This window comes from Eulemur rufifrons, chromosome 15 (assembly GCF_041146395.1).
Source record: "Eulemur rufifrons isolate Redbay chromosome 15, OSU_ERuf_1, whole genome shotgun sequence".
Lineage (NCBI taxonomy): Eukaryota > Metazoa > Chordata > Mammalia > Primates > Lemuridae > Eulemur > Eulemur rufifrons.
Window position 1 is genome coordinate 79418540 of NC_090997.1, and position 25487 is coordinate 79444026.

The 25487-nt window shown below is 38.0% G+C and overlaps 1 protein-coding gene across 4 annotated transcripts in view; it reads left to right on the plus strand.

Annotated features, from left to right (window-relative positions):
* The window catches only part of L3MBTL3 (L3MBTL histone methyl-lysine binding protein 3), a 110994-nt gene that overhangs the window by 37196 nt on the left and 48311 nt on the right, over positions 1 to 25487 (plus strand). For all 4 annotated transcript variants that reach the window (XM_069487602.1, XM_069487603.1, XM_069487604.1 and 1 more), the window contains 7 exons: positions 1008 to 1099; positions 2892 to 2996; positions 8222 to 8357; positions 10637 to 10728; positions 13219 to 13370; positions 20654 to 20730; positions 24528 to 24613. In XM_069487602.1, coding sequence (XP_069343703.1) covers positions 1008 to 1099; positions 2892 to 2996; positions 8222 to 8357; positions 10637 to 10728; positions 13219 to 13370; positions 20654 to 20730; positions 24528 to 24613 — 740 coding nt within the window. The remainder of the gene's footprint in view (positions 1 to 1007; positions 1100 to 2891; positions 2997 to 8221; positions 8358 to 10636; positions 10729 to 13218; positions 13371 to 20653; positions 20731 to 24527; positions 24614 to 25487) is intronic.

Consider the following 25487-nt stretch of genomic DNA (forward strand, 5'->3'; position numbering starts at 1 on the left):
CCCATGTGGCCTGCACGGTGACGTTGTCCCTACAGATCAGTGTCTTGAAGCCAGTGCTGCTCCTCAGTGCCTGGATGCATTCCTCGCTTGTTCTTCTGTTAATTCCTCAAAAGGAGTTAGAAATATCCCCACCTGCCCCAAGCGCATAGCCTAACTTTTGTGTCTTTTCGGAGATGACCTTCCATTTGACATCACTGAGATAAGAGGGAGTAAACTCCTCAGTTACTCTGCACTCTGCCTCAGAATGTCTGTTTCTTCCACCTTTCTTTCCCATCCCCTTTCTTTGTACTCTGGATGAAATGCCAGGCCCCTGTCTCCTATGAGACCTCTTTCCTTCGGTCGTTTTTTTTTTTTCCTTTAAGTTTTCCATTTTTTTCTTTTTGTGGGCCCTACCTTTGCCTGTTCCCATCTCATCCCCCAAATACCTTTCCCCCAACTTTGCTGCCCATCAGGCCCTCTTCCCTTCATTTCCAGTATTTGTCAAATTAATCCAAAATAAAATTGATATTTAACTACTTCCATATTTTTATCACTTATGTATTCCTTTTGCACCTAAAAATTTTGACTCTTGCTACACTGATTTTTTTTTCCCCTTCCTCTCCAAGATGAACACCCAATCCTCATCCACTAAATGCACTGGCCTTTCCTCAGTTGTTCACTTCTCGATCTCTTAGGAGAAATGTTTTGAGCATCCTGCTTCTAGAAGCTCTCACTTCCTGTAGCTTCTGTGGTATTGTTCTATCTTGGCTTCCTGCCTTGTCTTCTTCATTTACTTGAAGTTCTTCCACTTCTTTCTTTGACCCTCCTGATGGTGGCTGTATACCACAGTTCACTACTTAATTCTCGTTTCTTGGGAAGAGGAGCCAGGAATTGCGCCAGAGATACCAGCTGTGGAAGTAAGAGGAGAGCCAGGCATAGCAGTAGTCGGGGGAGTGAGGGTTCACAGAGTGCATCCCTGATTGCTTAGGTTTGGAAATTCTGTCATTTTAGTCTCACTTGACTTTCAGGTTTGCCTCCTAAAGGAAAGAAAGCGTGGTGCTGGGCTTCCTACCTGGAGGAGGAGAAAGCTGTGGCGGTGCCGGCGAAGCTGTTCAAGGAGGTACAGGCCCTCTAGAAACAGGGTCTGGGGGGGCAATGGGGCTGGGATACGCATCCAGATTGGGATTGTCGTTCCCACTGTCTGCTTAGGAAATGTGACTTGGGATCATTTCTCGGACACGTAATTTTTCATGTGAGTTTGTGTGGAAGACAGTTAGCAGTGATGTATGTACACCTCCCCAGTGCCACACACCTGGGTGCTCACCGACACACGCGTGCTCTTTTCTCGCAGCATTTGCTGAGTTTGCACTCAGGAATTTTAATAGGGATACTGATACGACTACTGAAAAACGAGCAGATAAAATACTGGCAGGAAATTTCACATCAACATTATGGCTTTGGGAGGATTAAAATGATTTACATACTATTACAACAAAACATTTAAAAATGGATCACTATGTTATATTAGCTATAATAAAAATATTTTATCATAAGTGATTTAAAATCGGTTAAAAATACAGATAACAGGTATAGTTCTGAGTAGGAGCTGCTGTCACTGGACTAAAACAGCAGTCAGTAAACTTTTTATGTCTGGATAGCAAATATTTTAGGTGTTTCAGGGTGTCTGGTCTCTGTTGCAACAACTCAGCGTGGTGTTTGTAGCAGGAAAGCGGCCATAGGCAATCTGTAACGAAGGAGTGTGGCTGTGCTCTGGGAAACCTTCATTTATTAATACAGAAACCAATGGTGGGCTGGATTTGACCTGCAGACTGTAGTTTACAGACCCTTGGTTTAAATTATTTAGCTATTTTTAATCATGGTATATAATAAATCTGCTATAGGTATCTTTTTATACATGTGTGAGCATTAGGGAGTTTTTAAAAAGTGATGAATAGTAAATGTTAGGATGATTACATGTACATTAAGAATATTTAAACATAGTAATTACATATTAACTTGTTTTGTGTAATTATATTCTATGACTTGAGTCCTTTACAGAATAGAGTTTTTCCACATATTTTAAAAAAGTATAGATACGGCTAATGACTTGAATCAGCAATATATTCATGTGATTCAAAATGTGAAAGTACTAAAAGAATATAAAGTGTGTCCCTCGTAGCCTCGTCCCCCTAAGGACCAGGTTTGCCTTGCCTGTGTGATTGCTGTTACCATTTCGTGTATTCGCTTCCTGGAAAATTCTATGTACATGTAAGCCATTTACATAAATCCTCCCTTCTTTGTCTTAAACCAAATGGTAACATATGTCACATACAATTTAGACTTTGCTTTTGTTGTTTAACTTGACAGTTTGGAGATGATTTCATCTCAGCTTATGAATCCTTTCATCATTCTTTTATACTAACACATAGTATTCCATCTCAGGTATATTCCATAATAATTTAAGTTGCTCTCTATTGATTGGCACACGCCAGTAAATATTATGAAATTCCTAGAGATGGTACCAAGTTTCATTCCTCCTAACAGTGTATGTGTGCATCTTACCAATATGATGTTATCCGATATCATGTTATCAAACTTCTTGATCTTTACCAACCTGATAGGTGAAATATACCTTGGTGTAATTTTACTTTGTATGACTCTCATGGGTGAGGTTGAGCCTCTTTTCAGATTTGTAAAAGACAAAGGCTCTAAAACATTAAGTTTACTCTCCTCTGACCTGTTTATAGCTTTTGTCCATTTTTCCATTGAATCATTTATTAATTGTTTTCTTTTGGGTTTTTAGGATTTATTTATGTATTTGGTTAAGTAGTCTTTTAAGAATGGTAATTACTCACATTTTTAACTAGGCCTTCAGGATAAGATACTAAAGCTGCTGTCCTCTTGCATTTTAGTATCAGTCCTTTCCATATAACAAAAATGGATTCAAAGTTGGCATGAAACTAGAAGGCGTGGACCCAGAGCATCAGTCCGTGTACTGTGTCCTTACTGTGGCTGAGGTAAGTTTTGCCTCATCTTTATTTTCAAAAATAACATGGTGATTATTTTAATAATGAGGAAAAACTGCCATTGGTTGAGGGCTTACTTCATACCAGGTTCAAAGCTTGGTGTTTTGTGTACATTATCTCATTTAATCTTTACAAGAATCTTATGCGAGGTCATGTTTTTTTCATTCTTGTTCTATAGGTTAGGGAACTAAGGCTCAGAGAGGTGAAGTGATATGGAAAAGGCCACACAGCTTCAAAATGGCAGAACCAGGATTTGAACCCAGGTCTGCCTGACTTCATAGCTTTTGTCATACTGTGTTTAGGAACAGAACAACAGATACTTATATTTTTTTAGTATTTCCCAGTATCTTTCTGAAATTTTTTCGGGAAAAAGTGACGAAGTCAATTATTATATCTCATCCAAAATATTGCTGAGAATACTTCCTTTTAAAATTTTTTCCCCTTCTCTGCTAGCTTCCTCCCTTGAGGCAGGGGTATGTATATTTTAAAAATTCCCCCCAGAAGAATAAGATGGTCTTGTGCTCTCGTTTTTGGTATTGCAGTGTTCTTTCCTTGACTTAGTGAATTAGTAAGAAGCTTGGCTCCTGCAGAAGACAGTAACACGTGATAGCTGGATGATGACAATCACAGGAAATGACAATACACAGTTACAGAGAGCATGCCAGGTGCTGATTGAAGTGCTTTCCATCTGTTGGCTCATATTAGTTCACAAAACAACTTTTGAGATGAAACCTATTCCTCCCATTTTTCACATGAGAAAACTGAGGCAGAGAGCGCTAAAGTAACCTACAGCTTGTAATAAACGTAATATGTAGTGAAAGGAAATGGCTGGGTTCTTCTACTCATATCAGAAAATTGATGTGCAACATTTTTGCAGAGTTTATGTAGAGTGTGAGAATCCTGTCACTCTCAGACCTGATCAGACGTTGTGTGCATTCTCCCTCCTGGACTCTGTTTGGCCCTTTTGAGTTGAAAGGGGAGAGTCAGAATTTCTTGGTGAATAATTGGATTAATCCTTTGAAGTGGAAGAGATTGCCCAGGGAGAGGACAAGGTGTGAATTGCTAGCCCTGAAGAATACCAGCATATTAGGGGTGGGCACAAGAGAAAGGGAAAGAGAAGGATCCTGGAAAGGAACAGCAAGAGGCAGGCAGAAGGAAGCTGGGAGGGTTGGGCTGCAGCCACGGAAACCAGGGAGAGAGAGCCACTGATGGAGGAGTGGAGTGGCAGTATCGGATGCTCTGAGAGAGGTTAGTGTGGCCTGGGCCAGGGCAGTTTAACAAGAGTATTTGGGGACAGAGTTGAGTTTTATGAAGGCTTCATGAGGAAGTGGATTCAGTAAGTGTAAGTTGCTTTGGAGAAGTTTAGCTGTCAGAGAAAAAAGGAATTTCTATGGTGTGTATGTATGTGTGTGTGTGTGTCTTTGAATTCTTGCTTTTTGAAGGAGATTTATTTTACTTTGCCTGGTTATTTATTATAAAAGTTATGTTTGCTCATTATGAAAACTTCAACTAGTATGAGTATATATTATAAAAAATAGAAGTCCTCTGTCCCATCCCTCATCCCTCCTTCCACATCCCAGACAGCAGGACCCTTGACAGTTTACTGTGTTCCTTCTGGATGTTTTCTATGCATATAAAAAGAGGTACATATGTATTTTTCTCTTTTTTACATGTAAATGGTATCATATTCATAATATTTTACAACTTGCTTTTGTGATTTATCTATTACATTATGTATATACATTCTTTTTAAAGTGGAGTAGTACTCTATTTTGTAGAATTGGCTGTAATTAATTTAACTGTTCTTATATTGGTGAACAACTGAGTGGTGTTCATTTTCTTATTAATACAAAAAAGTGCTCCAGGGACCATCCTATTACATGTGTTTGCTTTTGCTTATGTAAATAGGTCTGTGGGATCCATCTTTAGAATTGCCAGGTGAAAAGTATGAATATTTAAATTTTCAATGCACGTTGCTACTTTGGTTCCAGGAAAGTTTATTGGTTGTTATATTCTCACCAAGAGTATATGAGAATTTGTTTGCCTAAGCTTGAGAGACAGTCTAGGGAGTGGAGTATGAAAAGGTTCAGAGAAAGAAGGTGGGAGAAGATGGGACCCAGAGTCTATGAGGAGGCCTGAGTCTTAGCCAGGAGAGGTCTGAGTCTCGTATTATAACAAGAAGGAGGGGAGAATGATTGGAGTTTGTGGATACGGGCAGGCTTGTTACTTTGGAGGCAGACATTGGAGGGAACTTCTTTGACATGGAAGGTAAGTTATTGGCTGAGAGTGAGGAGGAAGATAGTGGATTGGAAGCTGAGGGAGGAAGATTTGAAAAGGCTGCTGTGAAGAATGGGGGAGGGAGCTGGGTGGGCCATGTAGGAGGACTGCAGTACAGCAGGGGAGCCCAGCATTTAGGCATGCTCCATTCTCGTTGGTTCATTCTGGTTATTCGCAGCAGTGAGGTTCCACAAATCAGCAAGTACAGAACCATCGCCTCCCAGGGGAAGTACAGGGTTAGGTTCCTTGAGCCTCTGGTCACATTTTCATCTACTGATCAACTGTTCTTTTTAAAGAGACCTGACTTAACATAATACATTGTTAATTCATTAACATTGAACTCACAGCCAGGAGCACTGTGACTCATGCCTGATGAAGCTTATCTAGCACTCGACTTCTCGTTAATGCACATCACAGCCTCGTGCACTTAGGAACACTCAACAACACTTTGCTGTGTGTGCAGCTGTTTTAAACAGTAAAATCACCAATGAAAAGCACAGAGATGTAGAACATGTGGCACTAAATAGCCTGCACAGAGGACACTTGTTCACAGTGTGAGAGCTGAAACAAGAAGGAAAAGCAATGCCATGTTCCACCTTAGCTGGGATCATGCGTATCGGACAACTCAACATTTTTGTCACTCTGTGCATGCAGCATGCACGTGTCCATGAACACCAAGCGTGTTACTTTGGGGTTACAAATGAATTTGCAAGTACAAAATACGTGAATAATGGAGGTCGACAGGCAGTATGTCATTTTTTCTTTCCCAGCACCATTCCCTAGACTGGGCATAAGTATAGTCTAGTGGATACTTGGATGGTGGAACTCCGCCAGGCAAATGTTTGGTGAAGGACATCAGGGCAAAAATTTTTAAATACTGGCAAGAAAATGTTTTCAGTGATTGATAGGGAAGGGAGGCTTGGGGTGAGGGGGCTAGGGAGGAAGTAGAAGGATCAACGTGAGATCTTTTGTTGAGGTTGAGTAAGAAGTGTCTTGGGAATAACTGGGCTGGCAAACTAGAAGAACAGGAGTACGTGTTGATATTGTTGAGTTTTTTCATGTAATAGTTAATAGCAGAGCAGTTTCTGGTGGGGACTAGGTCCACGGGAGTGAGGGTTTGAAGTGGAAAGGAAATGAAGGCAGCAAAAGAGTCAGGATACTGGGTAAGTCATCACGTGAGGACGGAAGTACTCGGGGTGGAGAGTAAGAGAAGGAGCCTGGCTGAGCATTTGATGAATGAGAGGGCCTGTTTGGGAGGTTAGTGCATGGATGGTGATGGGGAGAGGTGGTGTGGCCACATGGCACAGCCTAAAGGGGGATAGGCCCAGGAGCCTCGCTGGGGCAGGAGGCAGCAGCCCTGCCTTGGTGTCTGCGGGACGGAGGGGTTGGGAGTGTGAGCAGCCCTGAGGAAAGGCTGGAGAGGGATGAACTAGGTTTGTCCCTGGCGGGGAAGTTGAGGACAAGGGAAATTTTTTTACCAAAGCGTAGCACACCAAAGGACACTAGATGAGGAGAGAGACTATGGGGAGAACAGAGCAAGGGTGGCTCAAGAGGACAGACGCTCAGAGAACTATGGCCACGAGGGGACTAGAGGCTGAAAATAAAGGGACTTAGCTCTTAGGCAGTGACCAGAGGCAGCCAAGTGGGAGGCAGAGTAGAGCAGCAGCCCCTGAGTTCCTTCTTGGCATGGGGTGGGGTGCCACAGGGGGAGGAGGACACCAACTACGCTTCTTGAGAGATTGTGTTTCCCGAGCATTCTAGGCCCAGCTTAGTTGTAAATTTTATATATGTAATATATAAATGCATTCTAATTTAAAAAATGCTAGTATATACAATAAAATATATAAAAAGTCCATCATTCCTTTTTGCACTTCCTTCTCACTACCACTTCCCAGAAGAAATTATTGTTAATATTTTGGCAAATATTCTTCCAGACTTTTTTTAGTATGAGTTTACATATATATGTGTACATACATGTATGTGTGTAAATGCATTTACTCAGGTATTTGTGTATGCAAATATAATACATGCATGTACGTATAATCATGTACACATAAATACACACGTGGACTCCCACATACATAATTTTCTCATAAATGAACTCATCCTGTGTGCTTTGCTTTGCCACTTGGATTTTAACAGTATGTTTTAGAGAACTTTCCATGACAGTAACTGTATAGCCACCTCATTATTTAGGGATTAATTGCCCTGACTCTGCACTCTGGTCTCAAGCTTCTTGTTCAGGCTTCTGCAGGGCAGGTGCTCCTGAAGTGGGTGTGGTATGTGTTTCTAATTAAACACATCTGCTTGTGCTAGTGGGAAGAACAGAACATGAGCCAGCTCAGGTCCCATAAACCCATGTGACCTTTTAACTCACAACATCCCTAATGGGGTCCTGTAGGCAGATGTAGGGCATGTGTTACACACAGTGAGTTCCTCCTGACGTTGTCTTCCGTATGAACTAGGGGAGGCTTATCTTTCTTTCTTCCAACCCAGCTACTGGTGGAGAAGAGAATCTGTTGACTTCTCTCTGTCTGCACCATTCAGTGTGGGGCAGAGCGTCCACCTTGGGGCTTGCTGGAGCTGGGTGTGGGGTGCTGGTCTCTTTACTCCCTGCCAGCTTGCCTTGGTGGCATGTGCCGGTACAATATAGGGAATGGAGAGAGGACTTGTATTCGTGGAAACATAATTCTTCACCCAGTATCCATGTGCTCCTGTTGTAACTAGAGCTATTGCTAGAACATTGCAGCTCAGCTCTTTCCAATGTAATGGCCTTTGCCTTTAGATTTGGTTATTTATTGAGTTTTTGTTGCTATTAATGTGAATGGTTTGATTAACATAAGCTATATCATGCTTGATGTCCATGTTTGTTTTTATATGTGTATATGAATATTCTGTGTTTTTTCTTTTAATTACCCAGCCTTCTTTACCTATTTCAGGTTTGTGGGTACCGGATAAAGCTTCACTTTGATGGATATTCTGATTGTTATGACTTCTGGGTCAATGCAGATGCTCTGGACATTCACCCGGTTGGGTGGTGTGAGAAAACTGGTCATAAACTCCATCCTCCAAAAGGTATTGTCATTTTTTGTTTCATATTTTAAATTCAGTAAAAACTCACTTTCTTATATGCTGATTTGGAATTTTCCAGAATTTCAGACTTTATGATAATTCAGATGGCTTCAAACTCAAGCTTGTTATTTATGATGAAAAATGTTTATTAAAGTGAAGAAGTAAAAGTAGAATCCAACTTAAGAGACTAAACTAAGCCCGTGTTCTTATTTGTATATAAAATAACATTTGCATGATACTTAACTTTGACTACAAGTACCTTACTGTACAGATTTCTATCATTATATGTACATTCTTGAAAAAACTAATTTGAAAAATTAGTTTTAACAACTTTTAGGCCGGGCGCGGTGGCTCACGCCTGTAATCCTAGCACTCTGGGAGGCCGAGGTGGGCGGATCGTTTGAGCTCAGGAGTTCGAGACCAGCCTGAGCAAGAGCGAGACCCCATCTCTACTAAAAATAGAAAGAAATTATATGGACAGCTAAAAATATATAAAGAAAAAATTAGCCGGGCATGGTGGTGCATGCCTGTAGTCCCAACTACTCGGGAGGCTGAGACAGGAGGATCCCTTGAGCTCAGGAGTTTGAGGTTGCTGTGAGCTAGGCCAACGCCATGGCACTCACTCTAGCCTGGGCAACAAAGTGAGACTCTGTCTCAAAAAAAAAAAAAAAAAACAACAACTTTTAACAAGTTTACAGAGCTAAGTTTATCTACTGATATTTCAGTATCTAGAAAATCCTGAAAAATTGTGCATGCACTTTTAGATCTTAATATTTTAGGAGATTAGAAAGGAGACTATAACTCTGAAAATTGGCTTAGGTGGGGGTTGAACTCATAGCAATTACTTTTCTTATAATTGAGTTCTTTATTACAATGATTTTTTTCCTGTTTCATGTTTACATAATGGTCCAACAATAACAGATACTATCAGTCCATCTCTAATGTGTTTAATATCTTGTTTCCTTCTTTTTCAACTATTACATTTTTTAAACTTATTTTACTGAGACTGACATTACATTCATTATTTACTTGATGTCAAAAATTCAGGTTACTAGTGTGATGTTTTTGGCCTGACTCAGGGCTTTTGCTTTCTAATGGACTAGCCAATCCTTGGTTGTAAGTGAAAAATCAATGGCAGAATCATATGTTCAGATAGCTGAGGATTAAACAAAAAGGCTTAGAAAACATGAAGGTGAAAAAACTTGTAAGCCTTTGTATGAATTGGCCTCTTACATGTGGTGAATTACTACTACTAGCTCTTCTTTTCTTGCTACCTTCTGGACGTTAATGAAAGTAAAAGGGAGCACAGTAGCAGGTAAAATAGAATGCCCAATGTCCTTTCTTAAGCAACTGTTGACTTTAATAAAATTGTGAAAATTAAGGCAAGGACATTCCCCTTATTGTAATTTGCCAGCATCCTTACTTCATAAACCTTGATTCGTCATTCTTGTGCTGATAACCGAAAAGATTTTACCTGACTTATTACTACTATTTTCCAACTTCCAGTTGTTCTATAAGTTCTATAAGTTAGTCTCCCAAAACAGAATAGGTAAGGGAAGAATAGAGAACTTGACTGCTCCAATTCATTAGTCGATACTGCTGAGGAATTCTACCCAAATACCGATGGAAATGGCTGGGTAATAAAAGTGTGCCTGAGGCCGGGCGTGGTGGCTCACGCCTGTAATCCTAGCACTCTGGGAGGCCGAGGTGGGCGGATCGTTTGAGCTCAGGAGTTCGAGACCAGCCTGAGCAAGAGCGAGACCCCATCTCTACTAAAAATAGAAAGAAATTATATGGACAGCTAAAAATATATATAGAAAAAATTAGCCAGGCATGGTGGTGCATGCCTGTAGTCCCAGCTACTCGGGAGGCTGAGACAGGAGGATCGCTTGAGCTCAGGAGTTTGAGGTTGCTGTGAGCTAGGCTGACGCCACGGCACTCACTCTAGCCTGGGCAACAGAGTGAGACTCTGTCTCAAAAAAAAAATAAAATAAAATAAATAAAAGTGTGCCTGGGTAGAATGTGTATTTGCTTCCTCACTCCTTTTCTTTATATCTACTAACCATTTATTCAGAATTGAAAAAATAATAAGATTTGTTGAAAATAGACACAGCTCTGTCTAACAATTCATAGCTATAAATTATGAATTATTTCTTTTTATTTAAAAAATCGTTTGATTGCTTGATTTGGGTATGTTGGAGTTATAGATAAAAGTGAGACTGGAAAACTTAAGTGTAAAGTAGTTTGATATTTTCCTGTCTGTTCATATGTGCTTACTCTAGGATATAAGGAAGAAGAATTCAATTGGCAGACGTATCTTAAGACGTGCAAAGCTCAAGCTGCTCCTAAGTCATTATTTGAAAATCAGAATATAGTAAGTACATCTAAAATCCTTTCCCTTTCAAAGGAACTGATTTTTGAGTGTCTCATAGGATCAATTACAAGTGGTAACAAGGAACTGTAATAAATTTTATTGCCTTGGTAAATAGAGTACTCTTATCTTAATTAAACTTTAAAATTAGCTTAATATCTTCATGAATAAATGTCTGTTTTATAGCCATATTATGGTTGTCTTTTTTATTGAGTGACAGAAGACAATGTAGTACAAAAATCCAGGTGTAATTTACAATTAAGATGTATAAAAATTAAATTGAGGTATGTTATTGCTGTGATCACTTACTGAGGAGTGGTGTTCAAATGGGATTCGCATGGTCAGGTGAAGGTAGCCCTGTTTCAGTTCACATGCAGGAGGTCACTGGAGACGACTGATGTTCACTCCAGCATACAGCTGTATTTGCAGTGTAACAGAAGCGAACTCTGGATGTGTGTATATTTCCTACTTCTTGAGCTGTATTCTCACATTCCATTTTATGTTCCTCTGTTGGCATCTCTGAGGGAACCTGATATATTATACTCTTCTTTTCCCAAGTTCTGATCTACTTGGAAAGAACAGAGAGCAAGCAAGTGGAAAACCAAAATATCATCTTTACAGCAGATAAGGGCTAGGTTGGAGGACACGCATGGCCTGTATCTGTGGACAATACACATCCTGATTCTGAGCCCTAGAATTGAAGAGATTTAGTGTCCCTTCCTGCCCCACCCCCTGAGCCCAGGGAACACCAGACCCTTGAGGAGTGGAGTAGAAAAACTGTGCCCCCACAGCTCAGCTTCCTCTCAGGGGTATGACCAGTTCCTCCTCCTCGAAGTCTCTAGTCAGGTGGCTGAGTGAGAGGGTGGAGAGAGGCAGTACTGTTTCACTAACAGTGTTCCCTCCAAATGGAAATAAATATCTGGAGTGGGAAAAAACTTCTCTCCTACTCCAAAAACCCTCCTTTTGGGAAACAAAATGACCAAGTTGATTTGAGAACATTGGTCTAATGGCTGAAACGTTCTCTGATTAAATTGAAGGTAAACCAGGTTGAATTAGAGAACTGAAGGGGGGGTGTGTGTGTGTATGTGTGTGTGTGTGTAACTAATAGAGATAATGAACCAGGTTATTATTTAAAATACCTTAATCGAGAGGGTAGCTTAATCGCTGAGATGTAAATACTGCACTGTTGGTAGGCATTCCCCATCAAAACTTACCCCAGGGAGAATGGTCAGTTAGGTGCAAAACTCAGCAGCCTGTTGTCTCCGTTATAAGTTTCCTAATCCCTGTCCGGTTTCTGATGGTGACTTCAGTCAGGAGTTTGATTAACTGCCTTGAACTGTCCTCTTAAGTTCTGTGCATTGCTAGTATGTAACTTAATCTTGGGGCTGTGTGTTTGGTATCTCGGAGGCAATTAATTTTTCCATTTCTAGATTCCTCTACCTCAGAATGCTCAAATGTTTATAGTTAGAAGTCTGATAAATAATTTCAGGATTTAATTGTATAGTAAGTATTTCTGTGTAGTATTAGTGTCTGCTCCTTCAATGCAGACAGGACTTGTTCTAACATTTTCAGATATACAATTGTCTACATTTTTGCAATGCTAGCTGTTTAATTACAGTAAAACAAGAGATAACATCTTTTTTGCTTAAAGTAGTTAGAATAGAATCCATATACTTCAGTCTGAACAGAAGGATTTTTTAGAAGGGAAGAATAGACTTACAGTGTGTTGTGATTGATATCCAAGTATACTGCTCTGAGATTAGGGTATTTTTCCTCAGAAAAGATTGTAAGAGATGTTTACATGTTACTGTACCTCAAGCACTGACTGTTAACTGAACTGTTATTGCTTTCGTTCCATGTCCCAGATGGCTGATAATCTGTGAATTTCCTTAAATTACCAACTATTTTGAATGTCTGTATACATTAACAATTCTTTTGATGCTGTTGTGACTAAAAGGTATCTGTAGTGTTAAGTAAAAGTTGTAATAATTTGTAGCCTTTCATATATGAAGATGACCTACTTTCAGTAGAGTACTCTTTTGAGAGATCTTTTCAGAAGTGGGAGTGAATTTGTACTGACTCATCCACATTTTTAACTTGATTAAATGCATATTTTGTGTGAAATAATTTTCATTGTTAAGTCTGTAATGGAGAAAACGGACAATATGAACTATATGGTGAATAAAACTTGCCTAACTAGTATAGTTTTCTAACAAAGGTACCAAAACACGTGTTAAAATTAATTATTTAAAACCGTGAGGTTTTGAATGTTGTAGTTTTGAGGCCCAGATGGTTAATTGGGTGTAGCGATAGGGTATTTTTTTATTGCTGCTTGTTGGAAAGCGACCCTGCTGTGAAACTAGCACATGATTTTTAAATTACGTGACTACAGTGATGGATGCTGGGCCTTTGAGCAGGAGATGCAGAGAGTGTGCAGGTCTTGCTGCTGTTAAGTGTGCGCTTCTCTCTAATTAAATCTGTATGTTTCCATAGACAGTGATCCCATCAGGCTTTCGAGTTGGTATGAAGCTTGAGGCTGTAGACAAAAAGAATCCTGCATTCATCTGTGTTGCTACGGTAACAGATATGGTGGACAATCGTTTCCTGGTACATTTTGACAACTGGGATGAGAGCTATGACTACTGGTGAGACATTTTCCATTGGTGTGTGCTTATTAAAATTTAGTGTTTATCCAAGTAAACCAGGTACGTTGTTTTAAAAACAGTAATAGTGCAAAGCTTATAACAAAAAATAACAGTGCTCTGCCCTGCTTTTTCTTATTTCAAGATTTTTAACTTTTTACCTGTTCCATCTGGCATATGGCATATATTTTAAATAACCTCCTTTAATTCTACTTTATGGTTTGTATTTTAGCTGACTTCCTATCATGGAAGTGCAGTCTGCACACCCCCATTCCCAACATATGCTCACAGGTATTTTAATCTTCCTGCTGTATATTCATGCTCAGTAGCTAATTTAACTATTCCTAATAGCTGAGTACAAATATACTGGGGGATATTGTTTTTAATCCTTGCAGTTTTTAGAAATAATGCATGAAGTAGTAAGAGCAACATACTGTAAAATTATGTAATTATGAAATAATTATAAAGCCATTATATTTTAATTAACAGTTTTAATAAGGATTTTTCCTTCCTCATTCATATTCATTGATTGCCACAGTTCAGTTTCCTGGTGAAAGGCAGTTCTGAAGTGAGAACACTTGAAAGGAGAACATTTTAGAGAAGTAACAGATAGTTTTATAAATATGGCTAATGTTATAGTTTAAGTGAATATTCATTTATATAAATATTGCTAAATTTCAGGAAAGCTTATTTCTTGACCTTCCTTTTTACTATCCATGTATTTAAATATGCAGTAGACCCATCAATAATTTCCATTACTTCTTAGATTGGATTCTTCAATACTTACCAGTTTTACTTGCATTGTTTTAAAAAGGTAGACAAGCAGTTCCATGATTATATTACCAGGGTCAAGTAAAGTCAGCCGTCTATACTTGTGGGTTCTACATCCACAGATTCAAAAACATTTAGGGGGAAAAAACCCCAAACACTAAAACAATAAAAAAAAAACAAATAAAAATATAGTATAACAACATTTACATAGCATTTAGATTGTATTAGGTATTATAAGTAATCTAGAGATAAGTTAAAGTACATGGAAGGATATGCGTAGGTTGTATGCAATTACTAAGCCATTTTTTATAAGGGACTTGATAGTTCCTGGAACCAGTCCCCCACAAATACCAAGGGACAAGTGTGCTTTTCCATATTTTGTTTGTTTCCCTCAGATTTTTTCTGCAAAGCATAATTTTTCTTCACAAGATGTCTTCATATTAAGTTTGTAATAAAAGTTTTTATTGAAATATAGACAATTTCTAGCATTTTCAAAAGCAGGGTAATAAGGTGGCCCTCCTATAGCCATTACTCAGCACAATCATCAGCTTACATCCAGTCTTGTTTCCCCTGTATTTCTACTCCTAAAATTCCAACTCTGGCATTCCAAATAGCATAGCATTTCATCTGTGAATATTTCATTATGTATCTTCTAAAGGGAGGGATTCTTTTGCATTTTTCAAAATGTAGCCATGTTACTAACATACTTAAACGTTTCTCCCAGTTGTTTTAGTATTTTCTGTTTTTTGGGTTTTTTTAGTTTGTTGGTTTTAGATCCAAATAAGGTGCACACTTTGTGATTGCTTTGCTTAATCTCTGTCAATTTATAGATTCCTCCTATTCCTCTCTATCTTTTCCTCCTCTTTTATTATAGCTTTTATTTTTATTTATTTATTTATTTTAGAGACAAGGTCTCACTCTGTCACCCCAGCTAGAGTGCAGTGGCATGACTAGCTCACTGCAGCCTCCACTTCCTGGGCTCAAGCGATCCTCCTATCTCAGCCTCCCGAGTAGCTGAGATATTGTAGCTTTTACTGAAGACACCAGGTTGTTTGTCCTGTTGAGTCTCCCACAGTCTGGATTTGCTGATTGAATCCTTGTCATATTATTTGCCATGTTCTTCTGTTCTTCATATTTCCTATAAATTGGTGTTTTTTGATTCATTTAAAACTATTTTGAGTGGGTGAATGGATGAGAAAACTTTAAGTTTGAAAATACTCTAAATCGGTACTGGGTTGAACGTGTTTCTCTCTCCTGAGTTTGATGGACCACGATGACGATGACGGCGGGACTGCTGCAATGACTGGACTCCAGTCCTTTTCTTAATGAATGATACTATGCAATGATTAGAATGTGTTGAAATGAGAGCATTTTGTTTTTAAAGTTGTGATTCATTTGGGGAGAATAGTTTTTTTCAAGGCTTTTGTCTGATTTAAACAAAATCAGTGAATGTTAATTTATTTTTGTGGTCTCATAAGTATTATAATATTTTGAAAGTATAAGTTGCTTATTTGACATAAGATATATTGCACTGAAAAACATTCTTCTGGAAAAAAAATAGTGAGGTCTAGAAGAATTGGTCACATTCATTTTACTTTGATGACAAATACCTCGGGAACAAACACGAAGGATCCTGGGTTCTAAAAATAGAAAAAGCAGAAACAAAAATTGACCTCTTTTAAGTTTGGTTTTGTACTTTTATGAGCACAAACTAATTATTTCTGGGATAGAATGTACTTTGAGGATTACTTATACTTCTAACTATTGACATGAAATCATATTTTGTTAATTGTCAGAAAAAGAAAACAGCGTGTTCTCTTCCTCAACATGCAATTAAGGTGCATTGAAAATTGCTTAAGTGCCCTGGAATTTCTCCAGTTTTACTAAATATTATGTTCTTTGATCTTTGAATTTTGGAATGGTTTTTATATGCATAAATTACTTAGGTATGTAATTGAGGTTACAGATTGGATTGCCTTTCCCAATTTAAAATAGTTTGGAAATGAGATTTTTTTTTTTCTCTTCAAATTCGATAGTGATCCTATCTCTTTTACATTAGTAAGAATTTGAAAACATATATATATATATATATCCATATATATTTGTTTAGATGCTATACATGTTTAGATGCAATAAAATATTTCTTCCTTCCAAAGAGAAACATGATAAAAATTTATGTAAGGTTGAGAGAGTATTATGTAAGGAAAATAGTATGCATTAGAATAAAAATCGCTTTACCTCTGGGTTTCTTCTGTGTTTTGTTACTCAGAGTTGGTAGCTGTTTAATTCTATCTTCTTGACAGTCATTAGATTTGGGAATAATCCTAAATATCACAGGATATTGGAACTAGCAAGGACTTGAAAGGCCCAGGAAGGTGAGTGAGCACTGGGAGGGTGACACCATCTTTGGCACTGCAGCCTCTTGCTCTAATCAAGTTCCCGCCACCTGAGGGTTGGGCTCTGGGCAGAACACATAATGAGACCGGTCACCTCCTCTTTACCCCCAGGCACAGGGAAGGAATCTTTCTTTGAAAAAAATGTTATTTTCATGTGTCCTTGTCTTTTGGGATCCAGGAAGGGATGACATCAGAAGTTAGCCCATTGTTTTTGTTTTTTTGCGAGACTAGGTCTCACTCTCTTGCCTGGACTATAGTGCAGTGGTATCATCACAGCTCACTGCAACCTCAAACTCCTGGGCTCAAGGGATCCTCCTGCCTCAGCCTCTCTCAAGTAGCTGGGACTACAGGTGCATGCCACCACACCCTATTAATTTTTCTATTTTTTGTAGAGTTCCCAAAGCATGGGAGTAATCCTAGCACCATGCCCATTGTAAAGTAGAAGAAAGCCTAAATAAATGAGGTTGCAGCTTCAGCCATTTTTTTTAAGCGAAGGGGCTGGGGATTGCTCTGTCACCCAGGCTAGAATGCAGTGATGCGATCATAGGTCACTGAAGCCTTGAACTCCTAGACTCAAGCAGTCCTCCCACCTCAGCCTCCCAAGTAGCTGGGACTACACGTGTGAGACACCGATTCCATTTTAGTATGGTGTCCTGGTGAGTCAGGGCAAAAATTGGCACAAACAGATCTATGAAAAAGAGAAGCATTAAGTTAGTGAATTAGAGCAAATGTGGTGCTGGGGCCTTTTACTGATGGCCTCTAAGTGCACTGTAAACTTTTAGAGATGAATCTCTTTTACATTTATACATTGAAAGTAAGTTATTTTATGTCTCCCTAAAATAATGTTGAAAGGTTTACAACACGTTGTCAATCTTTAGCGTAGTGTCAGAGTTAAAAGACTTGTCACTATTTGGTTAACTTTGGGAAGCACACTGGCTGGTGGTGATGAGAGGATTCCAGAGGTGAGTGGGACCTATGCAGTTCTGAACTTCGGCCCTGAGGGGCTCATGATCTGGGAAGCAGAGAAACACAAATACCACTGTCTTGGCTGCAGGGTAGATGGTGGCTAGTGCTTAATTATTAGAACCAACCACTTGCCATCTCTGGTGGCATATGGAGGGAAGGACTGGCTTGAACTCACTGGAGAATTCTTGGGGAGGGCTTCTTGGAGAACAGGGGATTTGAGCTCGACCATGAAGGAATTGGTATGTAGATGTTGGGATGGATTATTCCTGGCCAAGGAAAGCTCTTGCTTGTGTTTTGGCCCAGGGGTAGAATGTGTTTTGGGAATGGCAGCCAGTTTATTCAGTTAATTACTTAACTCTTCTAAGCTTTAGTTGCCCCCTTTGCAAAAGGGATTAATAATAATACCTATCTCATCAGGTGTTGTGAGGATTAAAATAAGAGTTTTAGGAGCAGAAACCAATTTGCAAAAGGTTGAATGGCGATGAGGAATATCAAGCAGAGAAGTTAGGTGCTGAAGGCAAAAAAGGGTGATTGCTTGAGAGGGAGACCATTTCTAAGGAGGATTCCCTGCACATTGAGCATCTTGGGCTTGGCTTTTAGGCAGAAGGCAGGAGGCCGCTGTGGAGGGATAGAGTGGAGGTTTCCAAGACTATGGATTATGGGTGACACCGGGTCTCCCTAGCCTTGGGAAGAAACAGAGTTTCTTCTCTGAGCCTGGAGAAAAGGAAGAAGTAAAAGGAAAACTTGACAAGAGGGTGATGAGATGGCATCACCTGTATCTGTGCCAAGTAGTTACTGTGTGAGTGAAAGGTTTTAAGTTCGAAGCAAATTAATAATATTTAAAATAGGTACTGTTGGAAATGGGATTGGATGTGAATTAAGGATGGAAAAGAGAACTAGAAGACTCAGCCCAATACAGCTGGGGTTTCATAGTGAAGCACAGAATGATGTAGGCCCTGGAGAGTTTGCATGTGAGGGAGACCGGGAGGATCGGGTCCTGCCTGATAAATTGGCGGAGTAATGCTCTGGGTTTAGGGAGGGAGAAGCCAAGTGTCCTGTATTTCTTCAAAGAATCTAAACCATTATTGGTTGAAATGAAGAGACTTTGATGTTTTCCTTAAGTAAGCATCTTGAAGTGTTCCGGTTTGACTCTGCCTGAATCGAGAAGCCCAGAATGTGTGCATTAGTTTTGTTTAGCTTTTGGCTGTGACTGATAAAACCAGGATCTCTTTCTTTTCTACCCAAGGGCTTGGTGAAATCACTTAACCTCTTTGATTTCCATAAAATGAGGATCTTCCCATCTGCTACCTTTATCCTTATATCATAAACATGTTTTTTTTTTCCATGAATTATTTCTTTGGTTTCTGACCGTTTCAAAATGCCATCTAGGTCTGATGGGATCGTAGCAGTCTTCATGAATAATTTGCACTTATATGTGAAATGGACTTTAACAAAATTTTTGAAGTAGACTTCTTTCATGACGTACGTAAAAACTTAGAAGAAAGAGAGAGGGTACAACAATCAACGATTTGCCAAACTTTTTACCATTGTTCCTCATTGTATTTCTTTTTGGTTACATTTCTGCTTTTGAACACTAGATGGGACTAGGAGATGACTTGTTTTACAATAGTAGCAGAAATTTCACAGCCTTCCAACTTTTGAATGAAGTGTTGTTTGCTTAGAGTAAAATATTCTTTGTTACAGGTGGTTTAAAAAAGAAAAAAAAAAGGAAAAGTATAATAGAAAAAAATTGGGATATTTTTATCTTCTCTACTGAGAAGCTAAAACGGCTTCCTTGTTTATTTTAAATAATTTTGATCATTATTTCGATAGTATAAAACCTTATATAAGATTTCAGGTAGTACAGGGATGAGTAGCCATAATATGCCACAGTATTTTCCTAATAGCAGTTTATAGAGAAATTTAGCAATTGTCATATAAACTTGGCATTGACCTAGCAGTACTTGTTTTCTTTTCATATTCCTAAAGTAATGACATGCACACACCTAACCCTGATATATAGGTTAAGAAAAATATTAATAGTTTGGAGGTAGGGAGGCTCTGAGATAAGTGAATAAAGGAAGAAGCCTTTAATTAAGTTAAAAGGTATTTTCTGCTGAAGTAAGTTCTGAGAAAAGTCAGCATTTAGTAGTGGTTACACTGACTCACCATGTGGTACTATCTAAGGCTATGCTCTCAGAAAGGTTGGTTTGGAACGCTGCTACTGTGTGTTAGTCTCATTCACTTATAACATTTCTTAGCAAGTTCTTTGTTTTTCACTGCTCAGAAGACTTCTTTATTCCCCAGAAACTCCAACCACCTTTCCTGGCTTTCTACCTTCTTGTTCCCCATCTAGAGGGCTCCATTGAGATTTTCTGATCTCAGGGTAGTCTCAACAGAACCAGTTAATAGAGCAAGACTGGACTCTTTGGCACTCTTTAACCCAACATTTCCAAAACTTTGTTCTACAGAACACTTGTGCTCCATGTGATACTGGTAGACTGCAGTGTGTTGTGTGTTGAAATGAGGAATATGTACAAGTGAGGTTAGGAGCAAGGAATCAGATGTACCAGATAAGCATGCTGATAAAGCAGTTTTGGAAAAATACATACTTGACTATGGTAAAGATGACAGAGAGGAGAAGAGAGAAGTGGGAAAAAGAAAGACATACTTTGTCTTAATATGTGGTCTCTGCCATTCTAATGGGTAGTGAAATAGCATGTTGGTTTTTGAGGATGATTAAGTTTCCTGCTTTTGCACTTTGCCTTTAGAGATGCTGAAATAATTTTAGCTTGCCTGTGTATACAGTCTGTTTATTTTTCCATATAATTTTTTTATGAATAGAAATTCCAAATTTTAATGACATTATCTTTTCACTTTTGCTATATTTGAAGTTACAGAATGTAACAAAATTTGTGGGGGAAAGAAAACTGCATAATGCCAAATCCATAGGATATTTATCAAAAAAAAGTATACTTGGTATTAATATATTGGAAGAGTGAAAGACCTTTTGTTTAGCAATTTTTTTCAAATTAAATAGATTGTAAAAAATAGAACTCTGTGTAAATGTTTATGATCTCTAACTTTTTTGGTTTACTAGCATTTGTGAGTTTATCCTGATAATTGCGGTGTTTTAATTTGTATACCTTACAGGTGTGAAGCATCTAGTCCACACATTCATCCAGTCGGTTGGTGTAAAGAACATAGAAGAACCCTTATTACTCCACCAGGTTTGTGTTTATTATGTGTCTAATATTATGCACGGATTTCAGGCATAGGCAAACTTTTCCTGTAAAGGGCCAGATAGGCTTGGCAGCCCATGGAGTGTCTGTCACGACTACTCAACTCAGTTGTAGCGCAAAAGCGTAGACAACATGTAAACAAATGAGCATGGTTGTGTTACAGTAAGACTTTTATTTACAAAAACAGGCAGGCTGACCTGCAAGCCTTAGTTTGCTTACCCCTGACGTACCTTCAAGTATATTAAACATTGGCTTAGTCCATAACAGAATCTCAAATTATGTCGTCTTTGGGGAAAAAAAAAGTTCTGTTTTAAAAGATTTTTCATTTCTCAACTTGAAATTCATTTCTAGATTTTATATTAGTATACATTTCAATATATCGTCTAACCACAAAAGTGAATTCTTTAAGGCTTGGATAAGTCTGGAAGAATGGATAAGGGTGGAGCAAAGTTTATGGATGGAGCATGGACTTCTTATGTTAGCGTCTGTCCTGGCAGAAGCAGAGTGTTCACATTTAAGTGAGAACTTGAGGGTTCAGATTTTTTTTACTTAGTTTAGAGCTTACACATTTGCTTTCCCTTTTTGTGTTTTGATTCCTGGTTCCAAATTAGATCTTGCACCTTTGTGCTAGTGTTACCTGTCTGTTCTCTGAGCTTTTTGGGTGCTTCAGCTGTGTGCTTCTGGCCACAGAACCTTCTCAGCTTATTCGCTTTTTCTTTAACAGGGAACAGTGTAACAGCTGATAAATAGTGTCCTTGTTTTATGTCATTTTGAGTTTATTTTCACGTGCTAAAGGACAGGTTCAGTGGCCTCATTGTAAGCAAGACGGTGTATTTCTGAGCACATCTCACTTAAGGTGCCATGGCCACTGCTGATCTGAAAAGGCAGGGTTGTGAGCTGTCATAAAGCGTCACTGCACAGTAGGACACCAAACAGGAGCAGTGAAGACCTCCTTTATTACAGAGAAGGATGAGTCCTTGGTTTGCTCGGATGTTTTGCAGATACAGCCTGCAGCACATAAGCAGCATACTTGTCTCATTCCTTCTAACAGCTGGTTTCGTTTTTAGGCTTGTCCTCAAGTCCTTGATGCAGTGTCTCACTTAGGGTGTCTGATCATTTACTCACTGCGGACCAGCCATTCCTGTGACAGCGAGCCAAGTCCCATCTACTTCCTGAATTTGCTCATACGTTAAAGCCTCTGTCCTGACTAACTTACAGGACTGTTTTGAAAATGAAAGAGCACTGACATAAATCTTACAGTGTTAAAGCAAGGTATTAATGGTTTCATGGCCCAGACGTGGTGCTGTCTGGAAGATTTCTCGTGTTCAGCCCTCCTGTGCTGTGGCTTATAAAACATTAGAGGCCGGCGATTGCATAGGTGCTTCTTTGCCACTATTACCGTCTAACCTGCTGTGAGGATCCTTTTATATTATTTCCCAATTTGATAGCAGCCCTTTTTTCCCCACCGCCATATTTGGTCATAATCAGAGATCTGGTGAATAAACAATGAACCAGTGACCAGCAGGTTCCTGGTTATGGACCCTGGGAAAGGGTGTGGAAGGCATTATTGCTGCCTTCTTATGTGAGGTCGAGAACCAAGTCATCTGTCTCCTTTTATGGACTTTTATAATTTAACAGAAGAGAAAAAAATACAGCTTTTGAAAAATTTTTTAAAAAATACAGAATTTCGTACGAAAAGGTACCAGATACATAACAGTGTGAATATACCTAATGCCACTGAACTGTACACTTAAAAATGAATAAAATGGTACATTTTATGTTGTGTATTTTTATCACAATTTAAAAAAATGTAAAAAAAAAAAAAAGCAAACAAAAACCTGCCAAATAGTGAGAGCGGTTTGCTGGACAAATGCTGATGTTACTCTTTGCTCCATGACAAAAAAGACACTTTCTCTCATCTGTTTTCTCTAAGGGCAAAGAAGGGATCCTAACCACCGGGTTCCCTCCACCACGTCCCTGTTCTCTCACGTAGCCTCTCTTTATCGTTCTTTTTCTGAAACTAAAATCTTCATGCCTTTTAAAATTATTTTTATTTTGAATTATTCAAATTGTACATTAGTACATGCTGGATTTTAAGTTTGGAGTGAAAATAGAGGTAACCACAGTTATCTCTCTTCATAGTTTAATCGTTTGTCATATCTTTCCAGAAGAACCTTTTTGTCTATAGGTATTCCCACTCACACATGCATGCACCTCAGTTTTATTTAGTAGAATGTTCTGATTTAAATTATTTGAATTGTGCAGGATATGTTCCTTAAAAATATGTCATAAAATGTATATACCAAAATATGTTTGCATGTTTACTTTTGAAACACTGTATTTTCAAACAATTTCAGAATTATAGAAAAGTTGCAAAAATAGTGTGGAGCTCATTATACCTTTGACCCAGAGACTCAGTCAGGGTTGTCAGTTGTCCCAATGATGTCATTCCTAGCAATTCTCCTGCAAAGAAAAGTTTTCTCATCTTCCCATTTATTCATTTAATTAATTTATTTATATCAGTGTGGACAATAGATTTTTACTATTTTTTATCAAATGAGTTATCTATTACTAGCATTATTTATTTGTTATGTCCAGATTTTCCCAGATTTTAGCCAATGGGAGCTCCTTTAGGTAGATTTCAATGTTCTTTTGACATGTTCTTGTTATTTTTTGAGAACTTTCTGGCACAGCTAGGCTTATCTTGTACTTTCTTTGACCCGACTCTATAGTTCAGCCAGTTCTTCAAGGATCCATGGTTCTTTTTAGTAGAGGGTGATATTTAGAAACCATGATTTGGATGCTAGCTACGCTTACTGCAACTGGGGTGTTGTTGCTTCCAGGCCTCTCCGTGGACATAATTAAGAAAAATATATATGTAAATATATATAAAAATTTGTATTTGTCTATTCCCATATCTGTTTATATACATTAAAACCACAAATTTATACTATTAACTCCAATACAAATCCAACACCAGTGGCTTCATTCTAGTTTTCCTTTTTGTGTATTTATACTTCTCACTCAGTGAGAAACCTGGTTACCATTGTCTCCAGTATATTTGCTTATTTTCTCAGTCCCCTTTATGTAGCAAATTTCCCACCGTACCGGGCTACCGTAATTCCTGCTTATGCCTGCCTAGTGGATTTGGGCTCTGGAGAAAACCAAATGGGCGGGAGGGAGGAAAGCATACTTATCTTTACACATTCTATTAATAATGTTCCATGCTTTGTATGTTTCTTTTTTTGACCTAGCAGTATGAAGATATATCTGGGATATTTCTCATACTAGTATATGTAAATCTGCCACATTCTTTGTAATAAATATTTCCTATTTCGTATTTAGTTTACATTTTTTTGCACATTTCTATATTGAGGATCATTTAATTTATTTTTACATTTTCACATTTACAAACAATTGTGCATTATCTTTGTACACATATATGAGGTTTTCCCAGATTAGTAGAAATAAAATTACTAAAGGGTTTTTTTGTGTATGTGTATATCTGTCTTCTAATACTATCCTTACCTGAGATTATAAATTATACATATATATTTGTAAAATTTTCATTTAAAAAGTAGTAAAGAAATAATGATCAAGATGAAAACAATTTTTCTATTACAGATAGTACAGAATGTGTGACCATTGTAAAGTTATATGTATATGAACATAATTTCCTAGGTTATAATGATAATGATAGCTCATAATTTTTGTTGGACAGTTTGTTAGTCTCATTATCATTTTTGTTAAACCTCATAGGATTTACATTTTTCTTCCTTTCTTAGGTTATCCAAATGTGAAACATTTTTCTTGGGATAAATACTTAGAAGAAACCAATTCTTTACCTGCTCCTGCAAGAGCTTTCAAAGTGGTGAGATAATACATTTCACACTATTTGATTAATTTGTGTTGATGATATTATTTATTCATTGAAAATTAAGAACAGAGAGGGATGGTACTATTGAATCAGAATAGGAATGAAAAGAAAACAGGAAGCTAGATAACATGTTTTTGGATTTTTACAATTTTGGAAATCAAAATTGTTACTGAGATTTTTATTGTTGGCATCTAAAAATACTTCATTTTGGACTTTAAAGTCTCCTTGGAAAATAGTTCTACTCAATATTGCATGGGATGAGTTGTTGAAATCTTAAAGAAAACTTGTTTTTCTAGCTAGATACTCTGAAAGACAGGAAAACAGGACAGGGAAATGTTTTCTGATGAAAATTATATTTGATAATTCCTTTGGATTTGTTTATGGCAAGCTAAGATGCTGTTTTTTTATTTTATTGCTACAAATCAACATGTTTAATTACCAAACTACAAGATCATCTGCTTTTATTACAGTGTCTTTCTAACCCAGGGTCATTATTTCTCATATGTAACATATTAAGATTCAAAGTAAACCTCATTTCTGTGCGAGGGAAGAATAAGAAGTGAAATATATTTTTTATTTGTTCACATCAAATATCTGGCTTTGTAATTTATATTTTCCCATACATTTAAAGCAAAAGAAGATATATCAATTACTTAATTTTTTAAAATGTGGCATGATTAGTCTGTCAGAAATAATACTTTTCTTTACATAATCCTTTTATGTAGAAATTGCTAAAATTGTTAATTATAGAATTAATTAGTAGGTATGGTACCAAATGTAGAAGAAAAGAACATCAAAAATTTTTAAAAGCAAAACCATATTACATGAAGAGAAACTATGTCAAAGAATGTACATGATTCCATCTGAT